The 13204-nt window shown below is 41.5% G+C and overlaps 1 protein-coding gene across 1 annotated transcript in view; it reads left to right on the forward strand.

Moving 5' to 3' along the window:
• The window catches only part of LOC138632332 (protein phosphatase 1 regulatory subunit 37), a 37369-nt gene that overhangs the window by 9465 nt on the left and 14700 nt on the right, over positions 1-13204 (forward strand). Inside the window, exons 3-6 of the mRNA XM_069717826.1 lie at positions 5083-5128; positions 8674-8774; positions 8968-9087; positions 11106-11253. Coding sequence (XP_069573927.1) covers positions 5083-5128; positions 8674-8774; positions 8968-9087; positions 11106-11253 — 415 coding nt within the window. The remainder of the gene's footprint in view (positions 1-5082; positions 5129-8673; positions 8775-8967; positions 9088-11105; positions 11254-13204) is intronic.

The following is a 13204-nucleotide window of genomic DNA, read 5'->3' on the forward strand; positions in this document are numbered from 1 at the left end:
AATGGGTGTTACATGTTATTTATGTCTGAATTCACACTTTTTCTGATACTTAATGTGCTTCATTTGACCAAAAACGCAGGAATCGGCCGTAAACTACAAACCGTAGTTTGTAGTTTTCTTTACATACCGAGGTTTTATTTCTACAGTTTAACTTCCCACCAAATTGTCCCAGTAAAGTTCTGCAAACACAAACTCAGTGTCTCCAGTTGAAGCTCCAGCCGGGTGTCACATACATCTGCATCATGTCTGGATATGAATAACCAGAAAAACCTTGTTTTTCACATTATAATTTATGTATTTAGAGAAGAGTAGGCGTGAAGCTTCAACCTGCATTTCTTTGGTCAACGATACAATCTCTTTTTAACATTCATTATTTTGTAGCAGTGTAAGAACTGGGATTGAGTCGTATTGTAATTTATTTAAACTTTAAAAAAGAAAGAAATGTTTGTGCCAATGAATAAGAGCCCAGCGACTCGCAGCATCCCTCAGCAGCCTCCCTCTGACCGCTGGGGAACATCTCATCCAACAAACCAAGGCCTGGTTTTAAAATGCATCACCAGGATTCACAAATAGCTGTTTTTACTAATTAAAGACCTTTTATTTTAATGATGATTTTTTAAAACATATTTCCAATCAGACATCTGACATAATTAGAAATGTCACCATCACCCTCGCTGTCTTTTTTCTTTTCTTGTCTTAATCCAACAAGCGAAAAAGACCAAAGCAGCCGAGCTGATGTCATCACACGGTGAAATCTGCAGAACTGAATCTGAAATTCAGCTGAGAGTTAAATGAACAAAAAAACAGCCAAACATACAGATCAGCCTGCTGAAGCACTGAGGCATTATGACATGCTGTTCTCTCTCACACACACACACACACACACACACACACACACACACACACACACACACACACACACACACACACACACACACACACACACACACACCCGTCCAACCCGAGCACTCGCCACTCAGCCTTGAATGTGTACATTATTTTTGACATCAACCATTTAAGGGGACAGTGTATTTTACTCAAAGTGGCATTAATTAAGTCACTAAACGCACGCTATCATGTATTTCAAACCGTCCGCGGATGAACAAAGGCGGTGACAGTGGGAAATACTGTGAAAGTCAATTAGAATTTTATGTACGTTTTTAGATCTCTCGTTTTTTTAAATGATAAATGAAGTTACTAATTTTGTCTGTGCTCTTTCTAGACACTGCAGCTTTAATTGCTAATTGTTAACAGCGAATGAATACATTTGCATATTAATTAGCTCCAAATTTACATTTTTAATTTGCTGCCTTCAAAGGGTGTGAGATAAAAGGTCGTGTTATTTTAAATAATTTATCCTTTATTGCGGAAAAGATGCTGAAAGGAAAATGAGGGGGTGATTTTTAACCCCAAAGAGCTCAGCAATACACATTAAAACATATCTATATATATTTATGCATATATATATATATATATATATATATATCTATATATATATATATTTGTGACTTCATTAAGACAGAAGAAAAATGGGGCACTCAGAGTGTTTTTAATACAAAGCCACCCGGAGAAGCAAAGCAGCTCTGGACGGTTGAGTGAAGAGCCGTGAATGCACCAGAGATGACTTCTGTGGAAGTCAAGTTTGGAAACCAGATCCCCTCCTCTTCTCTCCGTCTTTTTCTGCTGCCTGTGTGTGAATGTGTGAGAGGGAGTGTGAGGGAGGGAACGCTTTTCTTTTTATCACTCCATTTTGTCCTCTCTCCCTCCTGACACATCAATTGATTTGGCAGCCGGCGCCTTCGGTTTCCGTCTTTCACGACGAGGCAGCAGCGAGCGGAGAGGGAACGAACAAGTTCAGAAATTCATTAAGATGAAAAACAGCCGCCACTGTATTCCTTGTGAGGAGGAGGAAGTGCAGCACGTGTGTCTCTGTCTCTACGTGTGTGTGTGTGTGTGTGTGTGTGTGTGTGTGTGTGTGTGTGTGTGTGTGTGTGTGTGTGTGTGTGTGTGTGTGTGTGTGTGTGTGTGTGTGTGTGTGTGTGTGTGTGTGTGTGTGTGTGTGTGTGTGTGTGTGTGTGTGTGTGTGGCCAGTCAGTTGCTTGCACATTCTTACTGAACATCGTTCATTGTTTTGGTTCCACAAACAAACCAGTTTCTCAAGCAGTCACCAGCCGGACGCCAGAACTCACTGACTGTTGTTGTGAGAGACTGAAACCATTCAGAGGGGATATTAAAGTCAGTGAAAAAGATAAACGGAGCAAGTCGGACATCCAGAACCGCCTCTGTATTGTCCTCTGAAATGAACCTAAAAAAATACTAATAAAAAGGTTTATTTTGGGCGAGTAACACAAGTTCATAACAACAAGATTCCTCCAAAATAGACTCATAATCCTGCAGCCAAACCTGGTGTTAATGAAGCCCAATAAAAACAGCTCTTCCTGTTATTATTGCCTGGAGGAAACAGAGAAGGAGGATTTCTGACTCTCACACCCTCCCGCATGGAAATATGAGAATTTCTACATGTTGCAGGGTGTGATGACATGTTTATGATGAATCAAAGAGTGAGCTGGAGTCAGTTAACTGGAAGGAGGTGTTACCTCTGGGCTGATCCACGTGTGTTTAACAGCTATGAATCAGGATAACTTGCTGGAGAAAAGACGAGCGTCTGCATCTGTTATGAAGAAGCACGAATTATAAAAGCAGAGACTTATTTTACTCTCATATTGTAAATATTCCTCAATTGATTTTGCATTTGTTGCCTCGAGGCAAACTTGTGCTGAAGACAGAGGAATAGTGAGGATGGACGTGAGGAGGAAAGAACCCACCAATCAGGTCGGAGACGTAGTTACAGTACGTACGTCTGAAATAAACACAGATTAACACCTTCTTATAGAATTAGATATTTATTACACAGAGAATGAGGCACATCTGCCATGTAAGTTATATTTATATATATGCATATATATAATTATGTTAGTGTAGAGAGGAAGGAAAAAATAGGAGATGATAACACAAATGTATTTTGTCTGCTTCATATAAAAAGCAGAATGCAGAAAACGTCTATTCATGAGGTTTCACCCACAGAGAAACCACTGAAGATTTTTTTTTTTAAATCTGTTTAAAAAAATACAGATTAATAACACAATAATGTGGTATGTATATTCTAATAAATATTTTCTGTTATCAGATTTTCCGTCGTGTCTTTTTTTTTTTTTACCTTCGTGACACATTGTTGCCTCGAGGCGACAAAAACATGTCTGAGTAACGGGGGGGGGGGGGGGGCTTTTAATTTATTTATTTGTGTATTATCAAAAAAAATAAAAGTCTTTATAAAAATAAAAGGAAAAGATAATGATGCATTAGATGGACTTAATACAAGTAGATTATAAAAATGTCAACCAGCCCCACAAATCCTGTTTGTTTGGTGTATTTTCAGAATCGTATTAAGTAAAATATTCTGTAATGAAACCGAAGTGAAGTGAGATTTTCTCGTCTCCTTCCTCACAGAGACTGAACGCCTTCTTTATTTGCACACCATATGTTAAAGCACATATAAATACGTACACATATGCTCTCAGTGTGTGAGAATGTGTGTTTGTGCACATGAACACGTTTGTGCTGAAGTGTGCGCGCCTGAGTTAAGATAATTCTGGGGGTAAATTCAACCACCTTCTACCAATTACACACCAGCCTCTTGTATACATAAACAGTGCAATTTATGTCCCATTGATCTGTCTAATTCCTTCAACAGGAGCACATTATGGCCGCCGTCCTTTTGTCTGCCGCCTTGCTCTCCTTGCTCACGAGAGCCGAGCGAGGAAAGCCTTCCAAGTGCTTTTGTACTCGCCGTGTCCCTTTGAACAATGAATCATATTTAGCAAAGAGAAAGGAAACAAGGCGCCGCGTGCAAAATAAGAAGGCAGCAATTGAGTGTGAGGCAGCCAGGATGAGTGGATGTAGGTGGGGCGGTCTGAGAGGCAGGCGGTGACTGACAGGTGGATTCAGACGGGGGTGATGGAGGCTGTGCAGGGCCGGAGCTAAACGGGGCACCCCAAACCCTGTTTCATTTTTATTGATCAAAACAGAAACCAGTCACCTTCCTTTTAAATGAACAGAACAGGTTTCTAATTTTTTAATTTGCTCACTTTTGGGGCCCCCTGGTGGACATGACGCCCTAAAATGATATTTTATGCAGCTCAATGTCTCTAAATTTGACCGTTTTTGGTGTTAAACTAAAAAAATAATAATAATAAAAAAAAAAAAATCCAAATATCCCTAAAAAAAAAAAAAAAAAAAGTGTTTTATGGGTTGTGAAAGCCTCTGAAGGGAACATTGAAATAATCAGACTGATGAAATTCTCTCAAGGTTTGCAGCTTTTGACCTCTAGTGACCCGAATCAATGATGAGGAATATCTCCCATAAATCACTGCTTTTGAATACCAACAGAACCAACTTTGGGTCACTAAAGAAAGAGGAACATCCCTCATCCCTCTAATATAAGTAATACAAGCATGTTCAAATTAATAAAAAGCCAAAATCCGCTCTATATATAATGACCTCATGTCACAGAGTCTCATCAATATATAAAGTAAGGTTTAAAGAATCACTGTTTACTTTCCTTGTTTTACTTGTCAGTCAAAAAAAAAAAAAAAAAAAAAATCTGTTTTCCACCCTGTGCACAAATCTGCCACCTCCGGTGATTGATGCAGTCAAATTAGATGTATGTGGAACACTGGCTCTGGCAAATGAACACATCAACTGATGACCAGCTGTTTCTAATTATTATACACTGGTTAATTAGGATGCCGTGTCACCGGCGACGGCGGCGGTAAACTGTGTGAAATTCATAATTCATACTCTGGCGTCCAATAAGCCTCCCAGTGATGGCGTGGCGTGGATGGAGAGGCCGTGCGGAGAGAAACCGGGGAGGGTGGAGGATGGTGCCAGATATCTCTGTCTCTGTGTGTGTGTGTGTGTGTGTGTGTGTGTGTGTGTGTGTGTGTGTGTGTGTGTGTGTGTGTGTGTGTTCACGCCTCTCCCTCACACCTCCTGCTTGTGCCCCTCTCTCTGTCTCCCTCTCAGCAGGGTGTGTGTGTAGGTGGCAGCGTGGAATGTCTGGATCTCAAAGGTAAGCTGAACGCCTCACTCCATCATCATTAAATATGATTGAGGACTTTATGTGACATTCATGATACGAACAGTGATTTTGTAATGTTTTACATATTCAGTTAAAGTGTAATTATAGAAAAAAAAATATGTAAAAACATCACAAATACACAGAAACAAACCCATTCTTCTATTTCTTCCTAAAGTCTGGCTCCAGTCCAGGTGGGATGATTTATCAAAATGATCTGTTAAACAAAATATGTTTGCTTATATTCTTTACTTGCTACAGTTTATTATTATTTCCATGTGTTTATTCAAAGCCCAAGGCAGAATTTCTTTTGGAAATCAGCCAGAAAAAGCCTGAGAGGAGCGAGCTGCCTCACAAAAGGACACCATCCGAGGGATCGCTCCACTCCAGCGTCTGTATATGAAACAGCACCAAATAAGGCAGATCAATAGATCACTGGTCATTAACAATTTGATTTCCAAACCCCAAATCTAATCTTGACCCATTCCTATCTGTAAACCTTTTATTCCTGCCTCATATTGAGCCACCGCCTGCAGCTCTTATATCAAACCAAATCTGAAATAAACTGCAATTTGAGCCCAAAAGTCAATCCTGAACCGCATAAATACATTTGTACCTTTTACTTTCAACTAAACCGAATCTCAGATGTTGACCTCAAAGACAGACTGCAAACTAAACTGAACAGATTTTACCTTCAACTAAATGGAGTTCCAGTTGTTGTGTTGAATTTGACTGATCATAATCCTAATCTTCCAATCTTTAACTAACAAATATCAAATATAGCATTTATATGCCAAAAAAGATGGTTAAAATATTAAACTAAACTAAATTTGAAAGCCAACATTGCACCTAAATCTTAAATGACATTTCAGTTTAAACATAAACTAACAATAATCCTGGTTTATGGCTTCACCTAAACCCTGGTTCAAATCATAAACCCAAATCGTAAACTAAATTTGATTAAAGCACTTTAATACAAATCTTTAACTCTACACATAAATCCTAATCCTAAACTGCATTTAATGGCAGCTAAATTTATTTAATCCAAATTCAAATCAAAAACCAAACCTTAAACCTTATCATAAATTACATTTGATTTATTCATTATTTATAAATGAACCTAAACTGTATTCACATCCCAGCTGAAAACTATATTCCTGAACTACGTTTGGTTAAAATTCTTACATTAAACACACAAGTAGTCCCATTAGAACAAATCCTGAACCGAAGTCCAGTTTGTAGGCGTGTCATTAAACTAAACCTGATTTCAGTTCAAATCCTGAATCCCATCTCTGGTGTGAAGTCGTGTTGTTATTAAAGTAAAACTGGACCGATTGTCTTCCCTGAACCTCCTCCGGTCCTCACTAGTATAGAAGCAGACACATGTGCAAACAGCAGCAGTGTAAAGTTGTGCGTGTGATGCCATAATGGGCGTCACTGTCGTCACGCACTGATGACATCTGACTGCGGGTGTCCCTGCCTTATTATCTTCCCGACGCAGGGCGGATTAGAAAAAATGGGATTTCAGATGGCTCTTCCTTCCACCCCACACGCCCTCTGCCATCGCTCAGTTAAGTGATTATTGTTAAAACAGAGGGGAAAAAAATCTTTTTGGAAATAATTATGATCGTAATTATCATTTCCCCTGCTTGGCCGGGGAGATAAGAATTACCTAGGAGAGGGGGCTGGTGGGGGGCGGCGGGTGGGGGTGGGGGTGGGGGGGGTAGAGAGTCTTAAAAGTCACATGGATTCGTCTGATCAGTCACACTTTGATTTGGAGTGTGACTTCTGATCAGCGCTCGGCAGCAACAGTAATCAGATTACAGTGTTCACTGATTCTGGAGCTGCATCAAGAAATATCTTCACTCACTTTAAGAAAGAAGACGGGTGAGAAGGAGGATCGCACAGTAATCAGATTACAAAATGGGAACAGTACTTCCTGATAGTTACTCCTAAAAACACATGAATCAATCAGAAACAATAAGATTAAAGGTCGGATTACAAAAATATAATAAAACTGTGAGAAAACTTGAAGCTTTAAAACAAGACCAGTTGAGTTTCATGTCTTTGGTCCTGGTGGAAACCAAAGACTCACAGGAGTGAGTCGAACAGAAGATAGAAGTGTTTCCATGTTGTGCCATCAACACAGTTTACAACCAGGAGAGTAATGATGCAACAAACGTTCAAAGTTTGGTACATAGAGTGGGTCGTGGTTTTGTAGGTTTTAGGTCTTTTATTTTGAAAAGTATAAATAGCAATTTGTGATGCATTGCTCATATTTTTCATTAACACGTCGCATTTGACTGCTCGGAAGAAAAACCCAAGCCTCAAGTTTTACACGGGGAAGATCCCGGATAAAAAAAGACAAAACATCTAAATTGTAGAGACAGCCTGGTTTCGTATCTACGATTGTTTGAGTTTAAAGAAACAAATGAAGCTTTATTTCCACACGGCGTCGGTCAGATCCTCCTCTCAGGCCGTTTCTGCTGCAGCAGCTTCAGTTCTTCTGTTTCTGAGCTGCAGAGTTCAAATGAGGCTGCGAAGCCTGAATGACACGTTGCTGCTCCTCAGTCATCCACCTGGAAAACACAAACTGTGGAGAAGGTTGCAGCTCTGTTACTTTCTGTTACTCATTTTAAATGTAAAGAACAAATTTAAAAAAAAAAAGGTTCACCTGTGTGGAGGTCTTACAGAGAGAAGAGGATTGGAGGTGTATGATGCTGCATGTTAATAATCCCCCGAGAGAGTCGACGTCTAACAGGGACAGAGAAGCAATAAAGCAAATCTAAAAAGATACCTGATTCAGCTCAATATTTATATATAATATATATAATGCATTATCAGCTACTGTATCGGTATGCAGAAAAATATATGATAGATATGTTGAATAGTGTTTGTAGTAAATAAAGTATGAAAGGTAAAAGTGCAGATCATGCAGAAGAACATCTGTAAGTATTATGTGAATCATTTTATAGCTGATTAAAGTGAAGCTTATTAACTGTAATCAATAATATCAAATGTACATTGTTTCTGTCATGTCGTGGAGTAAAAGTATAAATCAACTGGAAATGAGTCCAATATAAGTAAATGTAATCAGTTCTTTCATAGAACAGAATAATTCATACATCATTATGAATATCTGTTATTCTGTTCATTCCACAGTCAGATAAAGTAATCTGACTACTTTAGTAGAAGTTGAGCTGCTGTATTCAGGTACGTGTATTGATTACGATGGTCTGCAGGCAGGCAGGAATCAATGGACACTCCGGCAGTCACATCGTGGAAGTCCAATCATGAGAAACTGGAGCTGTCATCATTATTTCCCTTTCTGTGTTTCTGATTAAGTCTCAGAACTTTATTATAAGAAAACACACAGACGCAGATAAACGTCGTCTTAAAGGAAGTTGTTTTGTCGTGATTTTTGCTGAAATGTTCATTTCAGAAAAAAAAAGGATAAAGCACATTTAGAGTGGTGCAATTTTGTCTGTTAGCAAACAGCCTCCCAATTATCTTCCGTTTGATTGCTTGCCTCCATCAAGGTGAGCGATTAGACCACCGCTCCTGTGAAGCTCTGGAAGTCGTCCTGAAATCGCTGCACTTTGATTTCATCAATCTGCAGGCAGCCCAACTGGAGGAAAATGTGAGTTTTATGAGCAAAACTTATTTTCCTCATCTTCGTCTTCCAGTTCCAATACAGTTTCATATTCAGGCCTTTCGCTGTATCAGATTAGAGACGATTTTTTTTTTCCCTCCAAAGAAACTTCATAACATTCCTGTCAAATTTGGGGCCCTGCTTTCTTCATTTTTTCCCTTCTCTATTTTTTCTGTTCCAGGGAGCATCGTCCTTGCTGGATATGATTTTGTACTATGAATCTACAACACATCTTGACATTTCTGACAACAGCAGTATGGGAACTTCGGGTTGGAGGGCCCTCGCTCATTTGATAAAGCAGGTTGGCTGACGCGGTGGAATAGTAATCTTTTCATGTAGGCTTTCTCTGAGGGATAATGTACATCCTGGGAAGTGAGTTTGTGGCACATTACACGGATTGAAGATGCAGGGCAGAGCAAAGAGGGTGAGAAGTTCTCCCTCTGCAGACACCAGCGCCAGCAGATCAACACCACACACACACACACACACACACACACACACACACACACACACACACACACACACACACACACACACACACACACACACACACACACACACACACACACACACACACACACGGCTGCATCACAGATAGCATTAGCAGGCATTACTGATTAGCTGTGAGGTGAATTCAGCTGGAGTCCACGTGTACGGGACGACCGACTGACTTTCAGAGACACAATGTGGGAACTTTGAGCAAAACTTTGAGTTCAGAATATTTTGTCAAAAATATGAAAACCAAGTTTTCAAGTTTCCACGAGGTCCGGCTCCGTGTTCCTCTGTGGAGCCTCGGTTTGAAGAGCGGTTCGTTTTGAACTTTGCTGTCAGGACAATTTGCTATTAGTCAACAAATGTATTCATGTTATTTGCTCGTGTGGGAGTGTTTACAGTATTTCAGTCCCTGCAGGAGGTTTCTTTTGTTGTGAAAATTCCTCATTTTGCGACAGATTTTCTCAAAAATTGCGATGTAATTTTCAGAGTATTCAAAACTGCAGAAATTAGAAAAACATTCAAGTTGAGGAAAATTTTCTTTAAATGTTTTTTGGTACTACCTGATAGAGAGTGATATGAAATCACTGCCTGGGATGATAATCCTGCTGCACATCGCAGATGTGTTTTACTCGTGAAGTGTTTTTCTTCCTGTGTTGAACTAAGAGAAGCATCACGGGGCTCAAAGAGATAAAACAAGAGTCCAAAAGTCTGTGACTGTAATATAGAAAATAAAGGTCACATCTGCTGTCAAAAACAAGCTTTAGATGCTGTTTAATTAATATGAACTCAACACAGGCTGTATGCACAAAAACAAGTCTGAAACTAATTTAACATACAAATATTCCTCAATTTCCCACAAACCTCGTCACTTCCGGTTTTCTCCGGTGCATTTTGTTGAGCTGATGAGAGGAGAAGGAGCGAAGCCGTGCTGATTGGAAACGAGGAGATATTTTTGTGACTAAAGTGAGATTTGTTTAAAACTTTCAGCAGAGTTTCATTTCACGACATTTTACGCAGAATAATTGCTGGAATTTTGCAACATTTTTACCTCCCGCAAATATTTATTTGCTTGAATTTGCGTTAATTATGGCGATTGCAAAATTGTGATTTCCTGGAGGGATTGGTAGCAGTTAGTTTAATGATCATATTCATCTGAACACACCATCGTAAAACACTTTGTTCTGTCATGGTGTGTATGTTTAAAGTGTGTATTAGGAAAATAGATGCATGAAACACAATCACACACCACTTCAGCAGGTAAAACACATCCTGCAAATTAAGATCAGGAACACTGAGATGTGTGATGTGTTGAACTCAATGCTGAGGGCTTGCAGGGATTTACTTTTCCTGCTGATCATTATCATTTCAAATTTGTAATTTGGTTTTGGTCTCCAACAAACTTCTCTCCAACTTCACCAAAATCACACAACCGCTTCTCAGGTCAGCAAAAACAATCAGAGTTCCTTAAAAGTCTGAGAAAACAACACAACTGAAATCTGGATGAATGTTTTCCTCCATCGGTGCTCAACACAACCTCGTCTCTCTAACACCCTCCCAAACCACATCAGTATCCTCTTGACCGCCCTGTCACTCCTCCTGATGTGAGGGAGGACAGACAGGTCCGTCCACTGTAAGACAGGAAGTCCTCACAACCAGCTGTCTTCTGCAGGTCTGAGTGTTTGACAGCAGACGGTGCAGCTCTTTCTTTCAATATTCATCCTCCTCTTCTTCTTTCTCTTCTTCCTCCTCTCTGCTGCAGATTAGACAGTCTGACTCGTCATTGTGTTTCTGCACAACGTGTGTGTGTGTGTGTGTGTGTTTCAGAGTGTGCGACTGTCCAGGCTGGACGTGTGTAACGTGCCCGTGGTTGACTATCCGGCCCAGTCTCTGTCTAAAGCTCTGCTGACCAGCCGGCTCACAGCGCTGCACCTTCACAACGCCCAGCTCAGCGGCATGCCGCTGTACACACTGGGTACGACACACACACACACACACACACACACACACACACACACACACACACACACACACACACACACACACACACACACACACACACACACACACACACACACACACACACACACACACACACACACACACACACACACACACAGTTTTATGAAGTCTGTGTCTCCTGCTCATTCATGATACATCAATCTTATTTTTATTACAGTTAAAATATCTGTGTGCAAATGTGGAGTGTGTAGATTTGTAAGTAAGCGTGTGTGTGTGTGTGTGTGTGTGTGTGTGTGTGTGTGTGTGTGTGTGTGTGTGTGTGTGTGTGTGTGTGTGTGTGTGTGTGTGTGTGTGTGTGTGTGTGTGTGTGTGTGTGTGCGAGTGGTTGTGTTTGTTGTGGGTGTGTTCTGCGGCCAGCAGGACCAGATTTTGGCCCGTGACCCTCTCTGCAGGTCTGGACCCGGATTAGAGGCCTAATCTCTTACCTGTCACTTTACACACCACCGCACACATCTATAAAGGCTGTGGCAGCCAGGACACACACACACACACACACACACACACACACACACACACACACACACACACACACACACACACACACACACACACACACACACACACACACACACACACACACACACACACATAGTGTTACTCCTTGATCATAATACATATCAAGTCATTAAGTCATTAAGAACACTGACGGTCGTGTTTACAGCACAAATTATTAAAATGATCATTTAGAATAAACCAACAACAAAACGCGATGACTCCAGCGGAGTCTGTCCTCTCCGACCTTCATCGATCGGCCGCCGCTGTATCCCTCGGTTGTATCAGTGAGGGAGGAGGAAGAGGAGGAGGAGGAGGAGGGGGGGGGACGCCGGCTGGGGGGGAGGTCACATGACCACAAATGAACAGAGTGTAGATGCAGGCACACACACACAGACTCTCATTTACTGGATGAGTATACACACATATAAATACACTCACCACGGGCAAACACAACTCTCAGAGGGGGGTTGAGTGCCAAGCATGGATGGACACACACACACACACACACACACACACACACACACACACACACACACACACACACACACACACACACACACACACACACACACACACACACACACACACACACACACACACACACACAGGAGTTTGAGCAGCTGTCTTTGTTAGGACATCGTATTGACTTCCATGTACTGTGGACAGTATCCTAGTAAATAAATCATCTTTTTGTTTCTGACTCTTCGTCGGGACAGTAAAACGCGAACAGTGTCCTCTCGTGTCCTCTCAGCTTGGAGCGGAGACGGACCCAAATGGACACAGTGTGCCGTCCTCTCTTCCCGACAGCAACTTGTTCCTCCGACACTTTCAGCCGCTTCCTGGATCTCTTTGATATTTTAGGGTCTGCCATTCCCCCACCTCCTCCCAGCCTCAGCCCACCCCATCGTCTCTGCCTTTACCGAGCCCACCGGCAGCCACCCTCCCTCCCTCCCCTCCCGGCAGGGGGTCCCAGCTGAGGATCATTGCCTTCGATCGGAGGGGCTTGTGATTGTGGGGTTGGGCGCTTGCGGTGGAGTTGACCGGATCAATCCCACCGATTCCACCATTTGGTTCCAACTGTGCCTGATGACAATGTTGGCATTCCACATGCAGCCCAACAGGCTTGATCAAATCTGCAGCATCGATCTGGACGCAAGGGCAGCGAGGACCCCGACAACGTGGACACATGTGTACCGCAGTACAGTACACATCTCACACACACACACACACACACACACACACACACACACACACACACACACACACACACACACACACACACACACACACACACACACACACACACACACACACACACACACACACATAAATACAAAACATCTCTCCAAATCACCATCCAATCTGGGATAAAGTAACAATGGCATTCACACTGACAGTTCCCGGCGAGG

This window comes from Brachyistius frenatus, unplaced genomic scaffold, assembly GCF_029030835.1.
Source record: "Brachyistius frenatus isolate BFR_SWC_R1_liver_20210118 unplaced genomic scaffold, ASM2903083v1 Contig_181, whole genome shotgun sequence".
NCBI classification, from domain to species: Eukaryota; Metazoa; Chordata; class Actinopteri; family Embiotocidae; genus Brachyistius; species Brachyistius frenatus.